Here is a 25,215-nt window from a genome sequence, read left to right as displayed (position 1 = left end):
CCGACACAGTACCTCTCGACTGCGTACATACGGGAGAACTGGGTCCCATAGTTGTTTCCAAGGAGACGGATAATGTTTTCTGGTCACGTGATATCTGTATTCATATTATGCTCAAACAATTTGTTGCTAGACAGTTCGTGTGATTATTTCAAAATGGGAAAGATTACATTGGAAATGTTGGCGAAATCTCCTAGCCATACAAAGAAAAGAAGAGACGAAACTGTGCAACAGTACGTGCGAAGGTTGACTCATCTTTATTTTTCCGAGAAGAACATCGATGAAATTGTAAGTAGATCTGAGAAGTTTCATAGACTGTTCGATTCGCCTGGCTCGATCGGTAATCTCGTTGTTGGATACCATATAGATTTCAATTCATTTTGGTCATTATGCTTCTAGTTATTCATGTTTGAAGTTATAACTATGCTTCTCAATGGCTGAACTAGCTTATAAATTGCTCAATGAGCTTACAACACAGCAACATGCACCTGAACTTTATATTTTACTTGGACTTAATCTTGTTGGAAAAGTTGTAAGCCCTTTTTGAAGACAAAAGCTTTCAATATTGTAAAGAGATCCTTAAAACAAACCCTTTTCCTGGATTTGAGTGTTAATGTATGGTTTCACGTACAGAGGAAAAGATAATGTAACACTTCATAGGCAAAATGTTTGCAATTCTTGGGGATTTCTTTTTATACTGAGCATTCTGGAAATGTGAATAAGGCTTATGTCAGCTAAGCTAAACTAAGGGTGTGTGCTAAGAGAGTGTATCATTGATCTCGTTGCAGGACAATCTCTATCACTGTCGCAACCTATCAGTTCTCTACCTCTACGACAATAACATTGCAAGGATCAAGAATCTTGGATTTGCAACCAACCTGACACACTTGTACCTCCAGAAAAATGAAATAACAAAGATAGAAGGACTAGACAACCTTAGGAGATTAACAAAGTTGTAAGCAAAACTTTACTTTACTGTGATATGTGTGCTGTGTTTATGTAGCCTCAGGCAAGGTAGACACACTGCTTTCTAATCAGAGTGTGTTATACATTAATTAATGAAACATTCTCTTACAATTTTCAGATATCTTGGTTCAAATTCCATCACAGTTGTGGAAGGATTAGAAAACTTAGAAAGTTTGAGGGAGCTTCACATTGAGAAACAGAGTTTACCCCCTGGTGAAAAACTACTCTTTGAGCCAAGGTCACTTCAAGCCCTTTCTGTAAGTATGCATCTTTAGGTTTGAATACAAATTCTCCCTACTGGGCTCCATGTCACTTATAGTACTCGTTAGGAGAAATTGTAAATTTATCACGGTGATAATAAATGAGTCAAATGACTTCTTGGATGATTCTTAGTATGTCAGTTACTTATCATATTTTTGTTTTATTTGCAGAAATGTTTGTGTGTATTGAACATTTCCGAAAACAACATAGACTCTATTGAAGAGCTGAAATGCCTCAAGAACATAACACAGTTCTTTGTAGAAAACAACTGCCTTTCAGATATGAAGGTACAGTGTATATTGCTCTATGTGACTGTACATTGTTCTCAGACTTGTGAACACTAATAAAACCCTTTATATGATTTTCCAAACAGTACAAGTTCCTGTAAGTTACATTAACACTAATAAAATCTTTTCCTGTAGGAACTTTCAAGAGTCCTGGCATCATGGCCGTCATTGTGGAGGTTAGAGCTGTCTGGAAATCCTTTGTGTCTCAAGAAAAAGTACCGAGACAGAGTTATAGTCATGTCAAGATCATTAGGTATGTAAAGTACTTACAATGAAATTTCCTGTTATGAAATCTACATTTATACATGTGTGTTGTTCTTACAGTAAATGTTGCTGACCTTTACACTTGCTAAGATACCTAAAACCGAAATTGCATAATTTGCCACCTTATCTGCACTAGAGTTGAGACCATTTTTGTAATATTCTTTGACTCTGGGATCTAGCAGAAGTCAGATGATCCGAAATAAACAAAAGATAGATGAATTTCTGTAAAAATACATTATTAGTGAATTATATGATAAAAGTTGTAATAATCATTGTATTCTATATTTGTTATAGTGATGCTTGATGCCAAGGAAATTAATGAGACTGCCAAGCGATTTCTAATGAACTGGAAAGCGAGCAGAGATGCCAGAAGACGGCAAAGAAAACAACTGCACTTCCTTGAAGGAGGCACATCTTCAGACTTCATATCAAGCTCATCTAACGCCCTCTCCAGTATACCTTCACTTCCACCAATCCACGGACCACTAATCACTGATGGGGGTTACATGATTAATCCTGGAATGAATCCTTTGATTTATGACGGAGGTGTACCTGGAGGACCCCACTCAGTTGCACTTCCTAGGGGCACAAAACCATTGGCTGCAATAATGCAAGCAAGGGCTCCCAACTCTACTCTGTTAAACAGGAAACCAGCAGATGACATGTCACAATCAAGGTATGAACATCAAACCTTCCGTAAGAATTTATATAGAGTACATGTAATGTAGTGGAAGTTTGTTAATTGACCAGGCAACATTTCTGTGTAGCCATCCCTGGCCCCTTTTAGATGAGGGTCATACAGGGGTATTCTCATGATGCGTGATTAACTGATTTTATTTTCTGTGAAATGTGAATTTAAGAAATTATTCTTTGTGATTTGTGACCTGAAGGTTTTGCGTGACCTGTGAAAAACTTGAATTATTACCTGATGTTCATGATTTCACCACTCTATTCTACACAATTTTGATAATTCAGTGTGCTGAAGTATATCTTCTGTCATTTGTTTTTCAGATTTCCCAACATCTTTGCACCTCCACGTCCCATCATATCTGAAGGAAATTGGGAAAGTGACAGTGACGTCCACAGTGGACCACCTCTCCCATTACAAACGTAGCAAAATATAATTACTTTTAGAGATTTTGAAAGTTTAGATTAGAATTAAAATAAATTTTGTACAATGAATGATACATTAATATGTTTTCTCAAAGAAAATTATTAAATTATATTTCCCTTGCAAGAAATTAAGAAGATGAAATCTTCAACAGCTTTATTTCAATTTCAAGACATATAATATACAGTTGATGTACCATATTAAAGTCAGAGGTTTTAAATTTCATGTATATATTGCTGTGAAATTATTATGGTTTGACCTAAACTTTCATTCAGTATTAAAATGTCAGTAATGAAATAACAGTCATTACTTTGTACATACATGTAAATGATGTAAGTATGGTATTATGGTATTATCGTATTTATTGCCAAGAGGGACACTATATAACTTGTATTAAAGTCAACATAGAAGTCTTGAATAAGACATGGCAATTGAAAACCTTTAGTCAGTCACTGGATGAAAAAAAAAATACAGTACTATTATTTCAAGAGTGCTCAGTTTCTTTTTGGGAGAGTGTAAATTGCACATCATATACTGTATACAGTGGAAACCTTATAGTAAATTCATCCAACAAAAATTTGTGATACAGTTAATGCCTTCTAAATGACAAAATCAATTTCTCCATATAATGTATGAAGCTAACTAGAAAATCTATTTTTCCTATAATTTTATTATTTGGAGAAAAATTATCTACTAATAAATTCATTAAAGTTTTGAAACTTTTGAGTACATTCAACTAAGAACAGGCTCTTCTCTTCCACACAAACTGACAATGCAAAAACTAGTGTACATGTTTGCTTTGTAAGCAACTCGGCCATTACAACATAGTTGGAGTTTAATAAACATTTTGAAGTGAGAATTTCTGTTGTCTCCTATGTTTATTGTGTCATATGGTATACCTTCCTTATCATCCCTTGTCAAGCTAATTAATTTTATCTAACTTTATTTTTACTCTTACGGAATTTTCACACTCTGTTCATCCTCGCAACCCAGAACTAAAATGTGTAGAATAACTGCCAGGTTCCTGAACACTCCAGGTTAAATTGAGGAAGTGTTAGCAGAATTTGCCACATTAACCTGTAATCTAGTAAGCTTTCTTGACATAAAACAGGACATGAAACTTAACAGTTGTCTGAACTACTGGAGTCCTGTAGTTCAGCTATCTACCTTTGGTCCAGGAAAAAATAACAAATAGAGCTTATTTCCTACCATCTTAATTGCTACCTACAATCAATTAATTTGCCAAACCAGATATCTGTGACAATCTGTCAATATCATTAATTCATTTACCAATGATAACTGTACAACATGTAATAGGTGTCTCCAGAGTTTGTCCACTGTTCAGTTGATTCCTCCATTAACTGGAACTTGTCCACTGCGATTTGATCCAAACAGACACTCGAACTTCTTCACATATATGTTACAGTGCTCGCCTTTGAAAACACATGGACAAGATAAGAGATACTTCATCATAGATAATATAATAATATTGAAAAACTAAACCCTTCATTCTACAACAGGATTTCCACTAATGGCAGAGATAACTTGATAACATTCTTGTGGATCAAAATACAATAGGACGAGGGAGGAATAACTTTTAAGTTATAACCTCTTGATATACCTTTAAAGTACTGGCATTAACTTTACCATACTCACAACCAATGAAAAGACAAAATATTGACTAAGTAATAATAATGAAAACAAATTTTGCACCTGGAGCAAAGTCTGGGTTGCCACGTAGCCGCACATTACGTTGTTCAAAAAACTTGTACACTGCAACAAAGAAAAAGGCATCAATGAAAATACATGTATTTGTATGTAAAAGAAAGACGCATACAAAGTAAGGAAAAAGGAATCACATGAGATGCATAATTATGAGACTGACTGACTAAATGACTGACTGACACTGACTGACAGGTGGGCGGACAGACAGACTGACTGAATGAATGAATGACTTACTTATGATTTAATGGACCTAAATTATGGAATGAACTTGATGAAAGATTCAAGTGTTGTACTTCTAATCAATTTAAAAAAGAACTAACTTCGCATTTCAGTAGTCTCTTAATCTTTACTGATATTTTGATAGTTTATATCTACTTATTTTCTTTTGTTTTGTATATTTAATCTTGTACCAAGTTTGTGATACTTATGTGTACCAATGTATTTGTTGTGCCTCTTTCCTGACTCTTACACTTTTAATTATTATAATTACGGTCACCCAACTAGTTTAGCTTTTTAGTTATTTTGGGTGTCCCACTACTGTATGTACTGTACTGTTTATTTATATATTTATAATTATAATCTTGTAAATTCTTTTAGTTGTTTACAATAGTAGAAATAAACTGTTGTTGTTGACTGACTGACTGACTGACCAGCTGGCGGACCAACTGAATGCACAAACATTCATCACAGACTTTTGGTTGCAGGTGAAAAGGCAACAAGAAGAACTCAATGTATCAATTTATGATTGGTTGTAATCTCTTGGCATACCAGTGTAGAAAAGCATGGAATCTTCAGGGTTTGTGGCAGCTTCTAAAAACTTTCGAGGTGATGCAGAGTCTTCTGCACCTATCGCACGGATGTAACGTAATGCAGGTAACACCTGCAGAAAGGAAAAACATGAATGAGATGGAATATTTAAATGAAAAATGGAGTGCATTCAATATTTTAGAAGTGCATTACGCTAAACAAACTTTTCTAAGTGTTTATCTATTTGTGCATGGTGGTGACCTACCTGTTGTTTAGAAAGGAGAACCTCTATTATTTCCTCATTGGCAGTGTTAAGTCTCTAAAATAAAGAAATAAAAACAATTGCAAGTGTCCCAAAAGGGAAGGAAAGGTGTCTGATGCCTTAGTTTTCAACCCAGTAATAATGGATTTGCTCTGGTTGAGTCAAAAATACTAACATACTTTACATACGTCTATGCAATATTAACATCAACTGCACCTTCAGCATATCCAAGGCTAGCTGATAAGTTGGAGGGTAAGTACTTTCAAGTGACAACATAAGGCATGCCTGAAAAATAAGGAAATCAAAAAGAAGGTCATTTGTTTTGAAATATGAACAAGTCACCTGGGAAACACTTTGTGAGAGATAATAGTAATTTGTGAGCAATGGGTCAATGACATAGTATAAGGTCATATTCAAACACAGTTGATTCTCTTACCAATGGTTTGGAGTCACTTATAACATGATACTGAAGGAACTAAAACAAGATAAGAACTTCAAATGTTATTCCATGGGCATTACAGAAAAAAATAAATTTGAAAAACAACAATCTAGCTATTAATCTCTCAAATAATTATATAAAAAGACTAAAATTAAATTTACGAAGGCTCATCAAACCTGATGCAACTGGTAGAAACACTTGTTGTGTACAAGAAGATTGATAATCAACTCATAAAGATAGTGCTGTCAAGGAGAAAGAAAAAGATCATGAGTTTGTATGACAATGATCTAATACATGACATATGGTAGGAAAAAATAATGAAAACTCTACAGTGTTTGTTTTAAATGCAAGAGGAAACTTCAACAGGAGTCAGTAACTGGTTTATTGCATGCCAGGAGTAAAACACTGTTCATCCAAACAGTGAGCCTGAATGTAGAATAGTCTGTTCCAGGATCTCAGTCATTGGGGACAATCACAAATAGCACGTGGGGAAAGATAGATGAGTGGACTCTGCCCTTCCTCTCTTTCAGACCCTGCTTAGTTGCTATTCTTTTGGTTGCCTACTTTTTCCAGTTGTTCCTTGTGAGTGAGAGCCTGCCAGAACAGGCTAGAATCTACACTGTTGGTTCATTACCCAGACCTGGGATCAAGAGTCTGACACTGGAGTACAGCAAAAACAAAATTGCAAAGCTCTTGCTTTAACTGCACCAAAGTTGAACTAAAATAAAATAATCAGTAACCATTATTGAATCAAAACTGTGAGGTAAGAAATCCAACATTATTACATACATAGCTCACTATTCAGAAGAACGACTTACATGTAACAATAACAAGTATTACTTCTTACCTCCACTTCAGTCTCAAATTGATTCAGAGAGCGAATGTACTCCACCAACACAGCAACCATAAATTTATACTTGATATCCTACAAAAAGAGGGAAAAAGACATTGAATTCATGTTAAGCAAAACATAATCAATGTATGAATTTTTCAGCTTGATAAAATGAGTGCTGTTAAAACTGCACTATAAACACTGTAAGTTTTAAGCGTAAGTCCAGAGCAATATCATGATATGACTGTATACTGAGTTCTATTGAAAACGGTTTTAAAATACCAATTTTACATTTTGACATTAACTTATCAACAGCAAACTGTTTACCTTGCTCTCAACAAACACAGATAGTACATGAGAATACATGTCTTCTTGAGTGACAACAGTCTGACACCTGCAAATGTATAATTCACTAAACTGATACAATTAACGCACAAACTGAAAAGTCCCAGATTTACATCTTAATTATTAAATCACATCAAAGGCAGTTTACAAATTGAATTGAAAGAACAATGAGTTAGAGCTACTTATGACCCTGCGCCTTAACTAGTATTAGAAAAAAAAAACCCTAAGAAAATACACATGCTGATTGGTTAAAAATTGTGTTTCTATAACTTGATGGAAACACAGAGCTAGCATGAGCTGCTGAGAAAACATGTTCTCCGTGTTTCTATCAAGTTATAGAAACACTTGTGAAAGTTTGGGAGAACTCAAAAAAGCTGTGGAAACACTCGCCTGTGGCTCATGTTTCTATAACTCAATAGAAACACAGTACATGTTTTCTATTTCTTAACTTTAAATTTAGTACTTTCTACTTTCTTTCTGTGCTAACATGAAGCAGATTTATTCAAAGTTGACTAACCTGGTGAGCTGTTTTTGAGGTGATTGACCCTTGGAAGCATCACTTGACTAAACAAAAACAACATCTTGTTAATGAAAAGACCAAAGTTTGAATTCTCCAACATTACCTCTCTTTCCCTTCTCGGTACATTAAATATATTAATCTCTTCATGCCTTCATTTCTCCAATCCTCTTTCCATTATCTTCCTCTGTTCCTCCATTCATCTCTTCCTCCACCTATTCAGGACTCCCTCCCTCCCTCTATGGATCTTTACCTTCTTTCAAGCTCTGTTTCTTTTACTCTTCCCTCTTTTCATTCTTCCCTCCATTTCTCAGTTTATCTTTCTTTCCCCCAATGTATCTCTCCATTTCTCCCTCTCTCTAGTCCTCTTTCTCTTCTACATTCCCCTCCCTCCATTAATCCATTGCTCCATTATCATTCCTATTGCTGTCTCTGCCCCTCCGTTCATCCAAACAAATTCTTCCCCCTCAATGCTCCATCTACCCAGACCTCTGTCCTCTCTCAATTTATTCTCCCCCTCATAATAATAACGCTACCAACAGCTAATCAAAAATCCCAGTCTATTTACATTGTACCTTATGAACTGATCTCACCTGTTGTGCACCTTGCTCCACTTCCAGTGAGTAATTTCTATAAGCCAAGTTCACCTTGTCAAACATGCGAGCTATGACTGGCAGGCTGCTCTGTCTCCCTGGTGTTAAAGCTGTCAAAATAGTAAATTAAACAAAAATAAAATGTCACATAAGGGGCATCAGAAAAAGGAGACATCAGCCCACAGATGACAAACAACACTGCTAAGTCATCACAATCAGCAGCCCGAGTCCTGTTTTCATATCAGTGCTGACACCTCTGGTTTCTGACACAACGTTTCAGTTAGTTCTCAAGCCAGAAGTCCTATGATGAGGGCATTAAAATAACTTACTAACATACAGACTTCTACAAAGTGCAATTCTATGTTTGTTATATTCATATGAACTTACCTTGTTTGAAAACTGTCAAAATCACCATTTTGCTTTCCTTTCTTAGCAGTAGGAAGTCAATCAACAATCCCTAACATAAAGTTACTCCTGGTCAGCATACTTAATATAGGATACAAAGGATTATCATCAAACCTAAATGTTGAATACTTACCTTGTCACTTATCATCACCACCAAAGGCTCCAACTTTATCATAACCTGCCATAAACAGCCTGAAGAAAACCCACATCCCATTTTAATACAACAAAAAGTAGCCCCTGACAATTCCTGGCACTTATTTCAGTATGAACACTCGACTAAGCTTAAGAAGTCTGACTAGCCTGCAGAACAGGTGGATCAGGAGGGCAGAGTGCCAATGGCATTACACAAGCCTAGAGTGTGAGTATAAGCATGAATTGTGATTTTCTCACTTCACGCTCCACACCCATGCTCGCGCTCTGCACCCGTGTATCACACTTTGTGGTCTGCCCTGCTAATCTGCCGGTTCTGCAGGCCAGAGGAATAGAGTATACTACATCATATTACAAAGATGTATCATGTCACAGAAAGAGTACTAAATAAAGGTACACGTACATGTAAAATGTAATAATGATTAACATAACAAATTCAAGTACCATCTTAACCTCCAAATGACTGCTTGTCATTTATTGAATTGAAGATTTAGTCTAGCCAGTCCTGAGCATTTGATTTCTACTCCTGAGTAGGAAGAGGTAATCTATATCTTATTTGAGAACACAGCTCAAGGACTGTGGCCAGGATAAAACCTGGAACTCTTACAAGATCTTGAATCTGACTAATAAACTGTCTATTCAATGGTACTGTTTGACATTTTAATCTTATTGTTGAATAGTGGATTTGGAGGGGGAGGTGGTGGAGGAGGCTGCTAACCTTGCCACTGCACACAGTAACATTTCTGCGCTTGCCACATTTGCCAATTGTGCAGAAATAATATTTTATACTTACCAAGTTTAGCATCTATAATGATGTTTGGCTGAAACACTATCCAGTTTTGAGAGTCTGGAAATAACATGTTAAGAAACATACCAAGGTTGTGATCAAGAAAAAGATACTAACATGAATTTGCAATGTTTATGTCTTCAATCATCTTTCAAAACGACTCTAAACTTGAACGAGCAGTTGACACTATTTTTAATTGATTTATTAACTGTGAGACTTTGCTGCATGCTTGATAAAATACCAAGAGAATTTAATAGTGGTTAAAGTATATTTCATTTTCAAGTAGTTGATTGTCTGAGTTAAATGACCCAAAACTAAGTCAGAGGCTCAAATAATAAAGATTATGACTACAGTGTAAGTCATACATATCACAGCTTTAGCACTAGCTGCTTTTAAGTGAAATCACAGGGTATTTTTGAGTGCTCTGTGATTGATAAACCCCTGGGAAGATCACATTCCATAATAAAATAAAATGCTGGCAAATATGATAAGCTGTTGTGAAGCAAAAGTACTTTCATTGCCACATTTAAGCATCTATCATAGGATACACATGTCACAGACTATCCTTTTCCTTCTCACAGCACCAGTAGAATCTTTCTCCTCTGAAACAAACAAACAAAGAATCTGAACAAAGAAGTCTTTCACAGAACAAGCAAGACAAGAGGGTCAACCTGGGAAAAGCGTATAAGCTCCATAGGATGATGCAACTCCCTACAGGTTTATCATAGGCTACCACATGACAATATTGTTGATTTCTCAAGGTGGCAGGGCAGGACACACTAGAGTAACAGCCACTACTCCTAAGTCATGCACCTACCCCTAAACCAGAGAAAATAAGACATCAAATTAAGAAAATTAAGTTAAATACATTTTTCTGCGTTTAGGTAAAAGTGGTGTGCACCGCTCAAGCTTAACCATGATGTGATTAGAAGTATTGCTACCCATCCCACCCTCTGCCCCTCCCCCCTTTGCATCAGATGCTAGTCTATCACAGGTTAGCACATAGCATTTTTCATACATGTATTATTTACCCATAAAGCTTGCCTATAACCATTTATACCCCTGGCAGGAAATAAGTGTTGTGTGAGAACGTAATAAGTCAAAATTGTCCATGATTTGAGAAAACTCACAATGGCTAAAAGCCAGCTGTTGAGCTGGAATTGCTCCTTCTAAAGTTAAAAGCACTGATGTAAGGCTAAGCCAACTTGAAGATGATTCAATTTGCTCTCCAAGTTGTGAGATCATGGCTATAATTTCATTTAGAAAAACTACAGGAAGTCACCTTCCACCTACCCCTTCCCTTCCCTATCCAAAATAATTCATGTGATTATGCCTGTTTGGCAACTTAATACATGTAAACAGTCAGACAGTAAAACTACAGTAGATCTGCAAATGTATAGCTAACCCAACTCAAAAACAGCTTGTTCAAGTGGCAAAGGTGCTAACACTGGTTGAAAGTATGTGATCTGTCCATCAAAATCTCCTCCAAACCTGACATCAAACAGCATAGATGTCTGCAAACACCAAACAGATGTATGCATGGAAGAATGAGTCAGGGTAATAATACCGTGAATACAGCTGAAATTGGCCATTATGATGGGTAAACAACAGAAATGTTAAGAAACAGGAAGAAATTACCTTGGAAGCTTGGTGGTGGACAATCACAAGGTTGTCCTGTGAACAAAAAAAGTATTTATTATAAGAAAGATTCCTACCTCCATGTGATTGTACAAATAAATAGCAGAGCAGCAAAACCGTGAGATACAAAGCACTAAAATAAACTTCCATAGCATTTGTCATTTGGCCTTTTACTTACCACAACATTCACTGCAAATCTTCCAATCATGTTCAACTGAAGGACTGCTAGTTTCTTGGCTGGAATATCCCTGAAATTCAATATTCAATCTGATGTGACCTGAGAAAACTGTAAGTTGTACACATTCATTGTTTTACATTGTAGCTTCATCAATACACTGAAATGATGAAATTGAACCAATCAAAGGTTATGGTTAAGAAAATCATTCCTCTCATTTAGCAAGAGTTAGCTGATGCTATGTGACACATGAGGGAGAAGTGTACCTGAGCTTGGAGAATACACCATGATGCTTACCTTCTGATGGCATATCTACAATCACTGCAAGTTTTACTATAGTGGGAGGAGTAATTTTTCGTATTTGATACTAAAGAAATCTGATCTACATTGTGAAGGTACAGTGTACTAGCAGCAATAAACCAGTCACCTGGCTCCCCTGGACCCTTGAATTACCTTTTTTAACCAAACTGCTAGTTTATTTCAAGTTGCTTCAATGGACAGGCTAAATGTAAGCTGGATGTTCCACTTGATCTCTTAAAGCTCGAGTTTTACAAAGACAGCATGATTCGAGAAATACAAAGCATATAATAAGAGACTAACCGCTGCAGCTGATACAGAACTATCTCTGCACCAATTGGTCCAGTGGTAGAACTTCTCTGTTGATTTCTGAGGATTACCACATAAAGTTGACCATCACTGCAGAGAGTTCAAACAGAAAAACAAAATGAAAGATAATGTTGCGCGTACTTAGTTACTGTTTGAAATCTAATGTGAATGTGAAAAAAGACTACCATTTAGCAGCCCTTGTAGTACCGCTCTGTTTGCTGTACACACAACATGGTCCCAACATTTAACATTGACTTAAGCCTGCATATGACACCCTATAAATTAAAGCTCATGAGAAATATGTTCATGTAGTTCTGTTAACCATGATGCTGTCTCAAAGAATTTTTGGTGGAATTCCATGGGTATCACCATTTAAAGTTTCATAGCGTCAATTTATTTTGTAAACTGTTTAACAAACTCTAAGGAGGGCAGACAATATTTTTTAGTCTCGCCATCTTGCGACATCTCGAATTTAACATTCACTACCCATCCTATCAGACTCACATGTTTGCAAGGGTGACATCCCTCTCTAACAGACCAGTTTTCTGAGCTTTTGAAGCTGCAGGAAGATCAACCTCAAACTTTGGTAGCCGCATCACAGAACCTGCCTGCAATCATAATGCCAAACAGAACTTACAACAGCTGAATATCAACACAAATAGAACATTTGACACTACAGTACACAACAACCTTACATTTGAAGGCTTTAAGAAATTTCTGGAATGTTGGCAACAAGCTGTCATTTTAATTTACTAATCTTCTCATGTAATTTATATCGAAATAAAATGTGCAACTTACTCTAAAGTGGTATGGATGAATAACATTTCCTAATCCTGATGATGACAACAGAAGCACAGCACTTTCAGGCTTTGGAGAAAGAAAATTACAAAAATATAAATAAATGTAATTCCAAATGCCTACAGATTGTTGAGATGTTATATAGTACATGTCGCAGCATTAATATGTAGTTGGCAAATGTTTCAAACAAAACACCTTTTCATTTTCTTTTACATTGTAAATCATCTGTAACAATGGAATTATCAATTTATCACTTCAGACCACAACATAATTTAACTAACAACTTTGAAACAACAATAAATCAATATTATTTTAATTGTGCAACATTTACCAGAAAGTATCCATACCCACCCCACGGAAAATCATCAGAAATTCTAACAGGTTGGGGATTTCAAAAGCCAAAACTTTTCAAGGGAACTTAAGCTAAACTGGAATGGGTGAAGGATTTAAATCAAAAACCCTTTGGTGAGGAGCGTATATATATATAAAAATTCATATTCCTGGAACAAAAACACACTTATTTAGTTGCCATCAAGGAGTTACTTAATACTCATTATTTATTGCAGTTATTGACCAACAATGTAAAATCACATGTGGTATTTTGATTACAAAACAGTGACATGAAAATCTTACCAAAAAAACAAACCAGTTCACTTGAACACTGTAGTTCTTGATCATTTTCAGACTGTGTTTTTCTGGCAGAACCTTAAAACAGAATTTAAACAAAACAAGAACAACAATTGTCAGCAAAAAACATGAAATACCACATTATATGTCCACTCTGAGTTGTGAGGGCAATCATTCACATTTAAAGGATTGCCTTTGAGTCTACGTTTGAGCCCTTATTTCATACCTGATAAAATTCCAGCCCTTGGTTTGTGATGAAAACAATTTCATTTAAATTGGTCCAGTTAAATCCAATAACATGGGCAGATTTGCTCTGTGTACAAGACAGAAAACAATTTACCGGTAAGCTACAAAATTACTGACCATGACCTGTAATAAAATCTATGTCAGAGTAGTTTACCCACCAAATTATGGACCTTTTTACCAGTGTCATATGCAACACCAATGGTTACAGTTTTTCATATTTTTCAAATAACCACACTGTATTTTGTAAATATGCCAAGTTAAACAAGAATCTGTTGCAAACTCATGAAACTATCATAATGGCACCCCAAAACAGTGTCTGATCTAGAGTGCGCCATTGCAGGATTGGTGCAGTTCGATAGAAGATGTCCCCCAAATGTTCGTCTTCTGGGTCATTTTGGCGCAGCAGCTACTGAATTGTAATTTTCCTTCCTTTCCTAAGTTTTGCGAAAACATTGTGTGATTTAAAGTTTCATAGAATTGACAATATAAAACAGCATGCATTTTACGAATGTTTACGACATGGCCAAATAAAAATGGCTGGCAGAGGCTGAGATGAGATTCCTGGGAACAAGTAGAATAATTCTTATAGAGGGGTCAATTTATAAAAATGCACATGCTCTTTGCGAACCTCTTACTTTTAACGCTTGATTGATGAAACACGACGTGTTATTTCGGTTGTTTTCTTTGTCATTCTGCTATATTATTGTCACGTCAAAGCAGAAGAGTATTATCATTCTTTGGTCGAGAGAACAAAAGAGAAGAACACAGTCCGCAAACAGAAACCAGCAGAACCGACAACGTTGACGAAGATAAATTGAGTGATACTTATGAACGTGAACCTTTTGTCGAACAGAAAGCCAAAGCAGCAAGGAGAAACTTTCAATCTACGTGGTTGGAAAAATTCAAGTGGTTACGATACGACAACACAAAGAGTTTGTTGCGTTCAATTTGCATTGGGTCTAGCAAAGCAAATCCCTTCATTTCTGGCTGCATTAATTTTAGAACTTCAACACTGACTTGCCACGCAGAAAGTTATTATGCTGACTTGACTTTTTTTCTAATTTCTCACAAGCAAAAAACAGTGTGTCCCCCAAAAAACTGGAATGTCCCCTAGAAAATTGTTGACTGGGACAGAATGTCGCTCTAAAGTGAAATCCTAGATCAGACACTGCAAAATTGCCAGTTTTTACAAAGAAATGTATACCACCAGGGGGGCAACAATTCCCCCTGGTAAACATTTCTTTGTAAAAATTGGCAAGTTTTTGGTTCCATATTTTTATGAATTTGGAACAGATTTTTAATAAACTTTTTTTGTTAAGTTTGGCATGACAAATTGAGTGGTGAGGCTTTTTTTTTCCTTTATTTTTAAATGAAAAATTCAGAAAAATGTGGTGTCTGTAAAAAGGTTCATTTAGAGTAGCATTCAGAGGATATGCATATTCCACAATATATGTGGCTGGGAAACTAACTAATAAACAGCTGTCGGTTGGTCTTAAAAATTAAATGGAATAATTTCTGTACTCTGAGCACAATTAAAAATCTTAAAAGTGAGATATTTTGTTCAGATCCACTGAACATCATCAGCAACAATACAAATACATTCAATACACAACACATTTAAATTTGTATTGTGGCTGACAAAGTTCAGTAGATCCGAACGAAATATCCCACTTTTGAGATTTTTAATATTGTGCTCTGAGTACAGAAATTAGTCTTTTTATATTTTTTAAAATCATGATTCCAGAACAGGAAAACAATATTTTTTATATCAAAATAAGTTTGTGAGCTATGTAAATTCAAGCTCCAGACATTCAGATTCTAAGACATTCAGATGTCATTTGTAAAAAAAGCAAATCCATACTTTGAGACTTTCTTATCCTTGCAAAAAATCAAGACTGCAAGACAGTTTGTGAAAAAAATCAAGACTGAGAGACATACATAACTACCAAAAACCCAAGACTGCAAGACCCATCATGATGGTTAATTTGAAGGACCACTCGCCACCCATAATATTTATGAGCGGTGTTTAGACAGCTTGTAATAAAATATCAGCTCACCTTGCACGTCTGGCTATACTGTTGGCTGTCAATTCCATCAGCAAAATTTATAAACTCCTAAGCAAAGGAAAGCACACAGTGATAAACAACACTGAATTACAAGATTGAATCAAAAAGAAGTTTTAATTTAGGTTCACCTATTAAGAAAACTATTTTACTACAGATGAATATGTACTGGACATTTAACTGTCAGTACTTTTCAATAACATGAACAGTTCAACAGTTTCATGTTTAGCTGCTACATCTACTATATCAGGCATATTAGTGGACCTCTTAAGAAACAGAAGGTTACTTGAAAGAGTTCAAAAGTTCATGTAGGTGGGGTTGTGATTAGTAGATTTCTATCCATTTTTTCTGTCTCTTTATTTCAAGACTAATGTTGGTTGTTTTTGTTACAATCACAATAATTTTTTTTTAGCCAAAAACTAAAAAGAAATGGTTAGTCTGTTTTTGAACTTCAGAATTCACATGTTATTGAAAGGTGCGGTAAATTATCTTAACAATTGAATAATTTTGTGATCAATATTTGATGTTAAGTTTAACTTTGAAAAGAATACATAACTATGTTACCATATATTTACCATGTTAGCATGTTACACCTTGATGTTCATCCCAAAAAGTTGTGCATAAATGTGGTAAAAATGCAGTTGCACATACTTTGATATTACACAAGCAAAGAAAATCAGTTGACATAACATGGTGTAACATTTCTTAGCCAGCCCAAGTTAATGGGTGCCAGAAGGACTTAAATGTGTGCTTTGTAAATCTGCTATGTTCCAAGCTCAGTCCTATAAGGTAGTTGCCAAAATCAATATCAAGTGGTTTTAAAGCAACTCATGTCACTTTACATTACTCTGACCCACACAAGTCCAACCAAAGTCATTCACTGCACATTGCTACCTAGTTATTATCATTGGCATCCAGAAGTCTTTTGTTGACCTGTCTCTATAATTATTATTACTATTCTTGAAAATACATACTAGATCTATCCAAGAGACAGATATGGGAGATAAACCTGTAAAAAGTAATATTTAATTTAAGCAAACAGCCTATGGCATGTTTGATGACATCACCAAGGATACAATGAACTTAGTGTTGCTGTATCCACCCCCTGTATATACCCACCTCCCATTTTTCCTTGGAGAAGGGTGGGGACAGTAGCAGGTAGGCTAAGATGAACTATGACAAGACAACTTACTGTTGCTCTGGGATACACAAATACAAAGGCAATCTTATTAACATTTCAAAACTGTCCTGAGGACAGGTCCCCCTTACCACAATTTTTAAGGATCTTTGAACTGCTAGTATCTTCCGGTCATAGGAGAATTTTATAGACTGCACATGGCCCACTGCTGGTATGCTGACAACAAAGAAGTGTAAGTTAAAAAATGTACAGTAAATACCATGTATGACTACTCATGAGAGGTATCCCCCCCTCCCCCCGTTATGGGACAGTACAGATATTTACTTGAGCTAGTGTGGATGAAACAATGAGTCATAACTTTCAAATAACATTCCAAGGAATTGCTTTCTCCAGCTTTCAAAATGAAGTGTATGTGGCTGAAATGTCATATGACTTATTGTGCACTTATAGGATGTAAGGTAAGGCAAAGTCTGCATACGAGCTAAGTGGCCATTAGGCTGAAGCTTATCCCAGTTTCTGTAGCATGAAGTGACTAGGAATATTTCTGAACCCTCCCCTCCCACCCCTGGATGGGATGTTAGTCCATTGCAAGGCTACTCCCTGCATTAAATTTGCTGGTACCCATTTGTACACCCGGGAGAAGAGAGGGGGCACTATAAGAGTTAAGTGTCTTGCCCAACAACACAACCCTGCCAGGGCTTGAACACGGATCGCTTGGTCTGGAGTTAAGCGCACTAACCATGAGGCAATCCTGTCTCCACTAATAGGAGGTGCCATCTTACAAAAGGTAACCTGTTCCTTCCACAACGACAATGAAGCCTAGCTCAAGCCATACATACTGTGGTACTACATTGTAAATCGTGCTGTTTTAGTTCAATGTGCCCTATATAGCATTTGTATAGTCAAACCACCTGTAAGAGGAAAACTCTTTGGGCCAGGAAAATAGTCCATACAATAAAAAATTAAGAATAATTAAGGTATTTAAATTGTATCCACCTTTGGAAGGGCAGAATGTAGCACTCATCATTGCAACTGTGACCAATACAAGGTGTCTACTTTGGGGGGAGGGGGATGGGGGAAGAGGAGGGGTTCTGCCTGTGGTCGCAAACATTATTCTGTTAACAAGGTTTGAGTGTATGTGAATGGGACTCAGTCCTCTCATCAAAGGTGTTCAAAGGAAGAGCTTATTGTGTTTTATCACCTACTTGAAACTGATGAAAGATTTGACATCAGGCCCTCTGACAACAACACGAGTTTTTCCCTCAACAGAAGTCACAGAAAAGACCTGAAACAATATCCATGACCGTTCAAAAACTTAAACTTAACTAAGCATAAACAATATTAAGCTTGTCATCTTAACGCAAAGTGTGTACTAAAGTTGAATTTTCTCAGTTATCTCTCACCTGTCGGTTTGCCTCGTCAAAAAAGACGCTGTTTTCTTTGGTGACGGGTTCAAACCGAAGAGGATTAGGGCAAAGTTGAACATAATGGCCAGACATCTCAGTGGTTTTCGCAGTCCAAAAAATATAATCTTATCTTTACAGACTTCTGTCACAGTGTCTAGGACATTTCAATACTTTTGTTTTCTAGCGTTTACCTATTTTAAACTTCTCGTAACATTCTGTATACATATATGCCACTTCTAGCTTATGCTAATAAAGAATTACGAGAAAAAGAAGCGCTCAGAGCTGCAAAAATGAAGATCGGCGCTTCTTCAGTCGCCGCCATCTTGGTCAGACAACACTTCTAATTAAAATATCATTTCTCCTTAGGCTTTGTCGAGGCATAAGAGAATATACCTCCTCATCAAGTGATCAAAGTCACGTGGTAAATGCTGTTTCTCGAAGTGGGTGTAGACTGGGCTCGTACATATTGGTGTAGTTCTTGGAGCTGTCTTTTTTTTTTCACCTTGCAGAACTGACAACTGCGAGTGACTGTAAAACAGAGGACTGTCTTCAGTATGGATCCCAGATATGGCACCCCAAGATCTGTTGATGCTGTAGATCCGACTGCGTCATATGATACATGGCCGACTTTGCCATCTACTCGTGAAAGCCGTGGCTCGCGTTGTTTCTGCTGTCGCTGGCGTTTATCATGGTCTGCTGTGAGCGTTGTGGAGATCGCACTGGAACTTTTGACTGTTGTGCTCTACTTCTTCTTCACCAAAACCATTCTGAAACGCATGCTACCAGCTGGCACGGTGAAGGACGAACAAGTGACACCGTTATCGGAGTGGATGTTGCGAATGGTGGGGAGCATGATATGTGTACAGGTCAGCATGAACATTTATTAACCTTACATAAAGTGTGTTCCAAGGTTACAATACTTTAAATGAGCAAACAGCAAAAAGGTGCTAAGGGGCTCAGCAGCTATCATTGTACCTTCATGATTTGAATATTTTAAGTTGTTAATATTTAAGCTTAGCAGTTTACGACACGTTTAAACTCCAAGGGGTGACGGGTTCCCGAAGATTTTATCACGACGTTTTCACTCTCGAATCTCGAGATCTCGAAGGTTTTCTTTCGTAATTGAATAGGAAACAGTCTCTGATTTTCTGTTTCGAACTGCATCACGCATCGCACTTAATTGGTGATAAATGATTATTTTAATCTAGACTTACATCCAGAACTCCCAAAATGCAAATAATGATTTAAAAGCCTATTCTGCATTGATAAAATTCAATTGCCGTGTTTCGGAGAAGGGAATTCTTGGAATTCAAGAAAATTGAACTTCCTGCGACCTTGTCTATTTCACGGGATAAAAACATGAAAATAATGGCTTGTCCGACAAGTCAATAGCCGTTGGCTGTTGTAACGGTATAATGATATCCATAGTTTTGTCTAGTGATGATGAATTTTTGACATATTCTTCTAACATACTGCATTTTGGGTGGTCTATAATTTTCACAATTAGTAACAGTGATTGGACTGAGTGGAGTACAATTCATGGAGTAATTGAGCGAGTAATTTCAAAAATATCGGACTGGTACATAGCGTGAGGTTGATTTGAAATTACGAGCACAGTATTACTTCCTAACAATTATTGGATGAGGTTTTTGTGATATCTGGAATAGTCAAGGTCAAGGTAAGTGTTATCAGCCGAATATCACAAAAACCGAATCTCATAATTGTTTTATTATACATTGTTTTAAAGAAAATAACAGCAAAAGCATTATTACACTGAACACAGTTTATTTTCAACAAGCTATGTTCTTACGTGAACTTGACATTGCTCTTGGAAATCATGCATTGCGTGTGCAACCTATGGATTATTCACTAATCTGCTAGCAGATTAGTGAATAATCTGTAGGTTGCCAGAATTTCCCAGAATTAACTGTAGGCTTTTAGCCAATGAGAATTAACTGTAGGTTACAGTTAATTCCCAGAATTAACTGTAGTCTTTTAGCCAATAAGAAGACAGATGGTGACTACAATGTATAATAAGAATTGTACAGCACAAGGTCCAATTACTAATTAATTGTATCATTAACAAATTTTGAGATTAATAAGTCTTTTGAGAACTTCTTTTGAGTGAAAACATTAATTTAACAAATTGATGCCAGTTTCATGCATCTGTCCTGTTATTGATCATGAATTTCATCATAGCATTGTCAGGAGAGACTCATGAAAACTGACATCAATTTGTTTTTTACAATAACAAATTGTCAAATTGTCCACTCTCGCTAGTCACATCAACATTGCATAAATGATAAATTCATGCGTCTGTCCTCTTATTGATAATGAAAATTAGCCAATGAGCACACGAGGATTTCTGCAATTATTGGGTGATTCCAGAAAATATCCATACCCTACCACAGGCAGCATGAACATTTTAACCCCTCCCCCCTTGCCTTCATAAATTCCAAAATGCTCTACCCCCTATGCCCTCTGAATTCCAAAGTTGTTAAACCCTCCTTCCCTCCAGAATTTCCGATTTGCTTTTTCAGACCCTTTGAAATTCCTGTTTTCTGCCTAAAATTTCTATCGAATGGGAAACTTGCGCTTTTCCCCTCCTCCAAGAAAATTCTGCTCACAATTTTTGGTCAAGCAAACAGGCGACTCAAGTTTGTCAACATTCAGTAAAGTACACCATAGCTTTCCCTTCGAAGTGTTATCATCAAGTTGCTTACCACCAAATATAACTTTTTGTTTTCAGTTCATTAGCTTCATGTTTTCAGGAGAGTAGATCATATTGATACCAGTGGGAGACAAAAGTAAAGTTAATGATGTGCTGTCACTGTTACCTGCCATATTGAAAATTTTGTTTATTGAGTAACTGCTATTAATGCAGCCTAAAAATCTGTCAGGCATTCCCTTTGGAAACGGGAGACTAATTCATCAACTTTAAGGGCTCTTTGATGTGGAGGTCGCTGTACAACCCATCCACTCACTCATCCACGCGATGGCCAACACCTGCCAGATCGATCTTCATCCTGCTTCTGCAGTCGCTTTGTCCTTGATAAAGAAACTGAAAAAGTTATCAGCTCAGCAATTTCAAGCAAAGTGTTTGCCATCTTCCCTCTCTGGAAACTCAGAGCTGAAACTCATCTCCCCCCCCCCCCCCCATACGTTTGGAATTCCAAACTGAGGTACCCCCCATGCCTTCAGACTTCCAATACATGAAACCCCCCCTCTCCCTCAGAATTCCAAGATGCTGCCCATGGTAGGGTATAGATATTTTCTGGAATTGCCCATTGTAAAAAGTGTTTTCCTCAAGTTGCTAACACAGTAGGAATCATTAAGAAAGAAGCCATTAAAACGGGCACAATTGACATGAGAATGGCATAGGTATCCAGTTACAAAAAGTTGTAATTGGACACCCACATGATCTTACATTGATTATATGACAAATAGGCATGTGGAGAAGCAATCACTATCAAGACTTTTGTTATAGATATGATAAAGGGTGGTACCCCTTGATCTATGACTTGCCTGGAGAGAGAAATTACCCCCACCCACACCATTGTAGAAGTGTTTCAAGAGGTAAACTGATGGGTAACCTCACAGCTGGGATTAAAATAAAACCAGCCTGTAATATTTAAGCAATAGAGGATTTTTTCTACTTTACATAGCCTCATCTAAACACAAGGGGGGTTGGGAAAATTCGAGACAGTTATGCAAACTGTTGAGGTATTGCTTAACTTTCAAGAATTCCCCCACCCTCCCAAGTGTTCTGTTCTGAGTTACTGAATGATAGAAATTTTAAGTAACTGTTGGTTCTTGAACTTTGTTCCAGATTGTCCTGCTGATTGCCGGTATTGGTTGGGGCAATACCATAACCAGAAAGATCATCTACTGGGGACTGTTAACTGGGGACATTTTGCTCATCGCCATCCAAGCAGCTTTTGTTCATAGTATGTCGGAGTGGAATGCTGTCAACATTGCTATGGTCACTTTAGCATCTGCATTTGGACTCTTAAGAGTGATCATGCTGATTTTTGACCCTGTTTGGTGGTTGTGGGTGCCAGACCCTAACTACGAAACAAACTGATGTAAAATAATTGATAATAGCCGTAGTTAAATTCTTTACAGAAGTTAGAATGCACTGCAGTTTCTGTAAACCAGCAATGTGAATTGTGGTGAATGCGAACCTCATATCCTCATCTGTCTTAATTCAGGGGAAGGGTTGGAGTGTAGAGAGAGACCCTAGGAGGGAGGTTGACAGTAATAGGGTAGCAGACCTGGGTAACGTGTTTATATCCTTGTTGCCACCCAATTCAGACCGGGTGAGTATTCATTTTGGAGGTTATAATATTATTGTTTTTGCCACACACAACTTATTGCTCGGAAGTATGTGCAAACGGATTAATTGTAACCTCGCAAATGAATCATCATGTGATCTAAATTAGATGGCAACAAGGATGTCAACATGTTAAAAAAACAAATCTGTCTGCTAGCTCTGTTATGTTCTACTTTCTCTTTCCCTCACAAGTATGCAACATCAAAAAGCCTATGTAAGACAGATATTAATTTTGAGGTATATGCAGAAACACAGTGTAGTAGTAGTTAAATGTGAAAGGCTTACAGTGACACTAGCTAAGCTTTTAAAATAAATTGTAATGCTCATTACCTCACAGAAATATAGATGAAATAACTGAAAATTACAACAAGATGGCAGCTTCAATCAATGAGATGTGACGTCTTAGAAATGCGGCCAAAGTCTGGAAACTGGGAAATGAGAGAGAAGACATTGTTTAGTTCAGTGGAAAAAAAAGCATCATAAGTAGTTTTTAGTACAGTGGTTCCAGAATACCTGTGAACCTAACTGAAGATCATTTAAATTTGCAAGGGGAATGGAGTTCTTAAATGCTACGATAAGTAAAAGCTGAACTGGGATTTTTGGAGGGGTGAGGGGCATTGGGGGGGGGGGGGGGGGGTATTTTCTTAAAAAAAAAACAGTGAATGATAGAATGTTTAAAACTTATTTTATGTGCATGGTACTACTCAAACAAACAGCATTGAACTGTGTTAGCACTCCCTCCTTCTTCCTGCTCCACTTTCCCTGTAAAAAGAGATTCTCCTACTGGCAGGGTGTTTTCCTGTTTTTTTCAACTTTGTTTACTTATTCATTTTTCTTTCCCTATTTTTAATTTATTAAAATCAATGAAGATACTGTTATTGTGATTTATAAATTTAAATTTAATGGGTTTTTTTAAAATTTAGTGTTTTTTTTTAAATTGTGCTTGTTTCATAATTTTTTAATATTTTATGAGGAATGCTACGACCTTTCTGAGTGTTCTTTTGTCCTCTTTTGAAAATTATGAGGCTTGCCATAAAGACATTCACATGAAAATGAATTTACTCACATTGTGCATTTTAGTGTAATTCAATTGAGAAATAGAAAACATACCATGTTTCTATCAAGTTATAGAAACACGAGTGGAAGTTTGGGAGAATGAGAAATGCTGTGGGAACACAAGCCGAAGGCAAGTGTTTCCACAGCTTTTTCGAGTTCTCCCAAACTTTCATGAGTGTTTCTATTTAACAATAAGGATATGAGCTCAAGATTTCCATGAGGTGATAGGTGATGAGGCCGAAGGCCGAATCAACTATCACGTCATAGAAATGGAGAGCGAATAATCAAATTGTTTTAGTGGAATTCTAGCTGAACTTTATTTCAAATAACAGTTTCCAGTTTTTTCTCGACATATTATTAAACTTTGTGCCTTAGAAAGATCGCTTGGATTGAATTGTCATTTGAACTTGCAGTTGTGTGCACGTGCATCATTTTTTCAGTAATTCCAAGTTTTTAAAGTCTGGAAACTGTAAATGTCCTTCTTTTAGTCATCTCAGGAATTTTAGTTAGTCATTTGCATCAAAATATTCCTCCAAAACTTTGGGAAAACGAAAAACATGTCGCTCTTTCGAAGACAACCTCCAGCCACTGCACACTAATGGCTGATAGTGTGCAATGGCTCAGCCAATCAGATTGCAGCATTTGCATTGCTGTTCAGGTGGAATTCTACTAAAACTAGATAGAAACACAGAGAACATGTTTTCTATTTCTTTTAGAAAATACTGCGCCAAAAAAAGGAAAACACTTGTTAACTTTGATTATCAAAATGTAAGTTTTCTTTGCTGGAGGCATCGTTACATCAACAGCTCGTGCTAGATCTGTGTTTCTATCAAGTTCTAGAAACACGATATTTAACCAATCAGTGCGCGTATATTCTTAGTGCTGTTTTCTAAACTTTTGTACTAAACAGAGGCTGTAGGGAACTCAGAAATGGCCTATTAGGTCTGACAGAATAGAACAAAGTGATTTAGATCCATTGAGCTTTAACTTTTCTTTTCTATGTTGTGATATGTTCCTGATTGTGAAATAAAAGCCCTGATGTTTACAGTATTTCTGTTTATTGGCTTACAGTATTTGCAGCTTAGTGATTGACTTGTTTACAAGACAGTTGGGAACCTAGTGACTAGCAATATCAAATGCCCTTAGTTCAGAGAGGATGATAATGTGGGGCTCCTTTCTCAGAAGTCCTGGGAGTTACCAGTCCTTTAAAGCTTTTTTTTTAAGAATGGACTAGTTTTTGAGCTATAACATGCTCTATTATTCCCTAAATTTAGATTTTAAAATATGGCTTTGGGTCTGTAAAGTTACCAAGACTTTCGAGAAAGGGGTCCCAGCATCAAGAGTATCAGATCATAGTTAGTGGAGGAGACTACTATTAACTATGGTCAGATGGAGGATTTACAGGGTTATTTGAAGGGAAACTACTAACAGTAAATAACTG

At 36.6% G+C, this 25,215-nt stretch overlaps 3 protein-coding genes across 4 annotated transcripts; 2 read left to right on the top strand and 1 right to left on the bottom strand.

The window, feature by feature from the left end:
- On the top strand, positions 1-3,192 carry LOC145463395 (protein phosphatase 1 regulatory subunit 42-like). The gene is made up of 7 exons (XM_081447151.1): positions 1-285; positions 786-952; positions 1,082-1,220; positions 1,395-1,511; positions 1,647-1,764; positions 2,070-2,451; positions 2,787-3,192. Exons 1-7 carry the CDS (start codon positions 73-75, stop codon positions 2,887-2,889), a joined length of 1,239 nt encoding a protein of 412 aa, XP_081303277.1. The 5' UTR covers positions 1-72; the 3' UTR covers positions 2,890-3,192.
- Positions 3,193-3,745: 553 nt separating this feature from the next.
- Positions 3,746-18,489, bottom strand: LOC145463394 (regulator of MON1-CCZ1 complex-like). Of its 2 annotated transcripts, XM_081447149.1 has the most exons (27): positions 18,383-18,489; positions 18,185-18,264; positions 17,111-17,195; positions 15,836-15,892; positions 13,759-13,845; positions 13,539-13,610; positions 12,906-12,974; positions 12,612-12,715; positions 12,102-12,197; positions 11,505-11,574; positions 11,327-11,362; positions 11,094-11,202; positions 10,237-10,290; positions 9,695-9,748; positions 8,885-8,943; positions 8,734-8,803; positions 8,347-8,456; positions 7,754-7,800; positions 7,219-7,285; positions 6,907-6,984; positions 6,236-6,301; positions 6,057-6,095; positions 5,837-5,905; positions 5,624-5,677; positions 5,380-5,491; positions 4,600-4,659; positions 3,746-4,319 (listed from the first exon to the last, which is right to left on the bottom strand). In XM_081447149.1, exons 1-27 carry the CDS (start codon positions 18,476-18,478, stop codon positions 4,228-4,230), a joined length of 1,992 nt encoding a protein of 663 aa, XP_081303275.1. In that variant the 5' UTR covers positions 18,479-18,489; the 3' UTR covers positions 3,746-4,227. The 2 variants fall into 2 exon arrangements, with proteins under 2 accessions (XP_081303275.1, XP_081303276.1); XM_081447150.1 differs by lacking the exon at positions 5,624-5,677.
- Positions 18,490-18,939: 450 nt separating this feature from the next.
- On the top strand, positions 18,940-23,340 carry LOC145463396 (uncharacterized). The gene is made up of 2 exons (XM_081447152.1): positions 18,940-19,251; positions 22,215-23,340. Exons 1-2 carry the CDS (start codon positions 18,940-18,942, stop codon positions 22,467-22,469), a joined length of 567 nt encoding a protein of 188 aa, XP_081303278.1. The 3' UTR covers positions 22,470-23,340.
- Positions 23,341-25,215: the final 1,875 nt, after the last annotated feature.

The sequence above is a fragment of the Orbicella franksi genome, chromosome 12 (genome assembly GCF_964199315.1).
Source record: "Orbicella franksi chromosome 12, jaOrbFran1.1, whole genome shotgun sequence".
NCBI lineage: Eukaryota > Metazoa > Cnidaria > Anthozoa > Scleractinia > Merulinidae > Orbicella > Orbicella franksi.
This window is presented reverse-complemented; position numbering and strand designations above follow the sequence as displayed.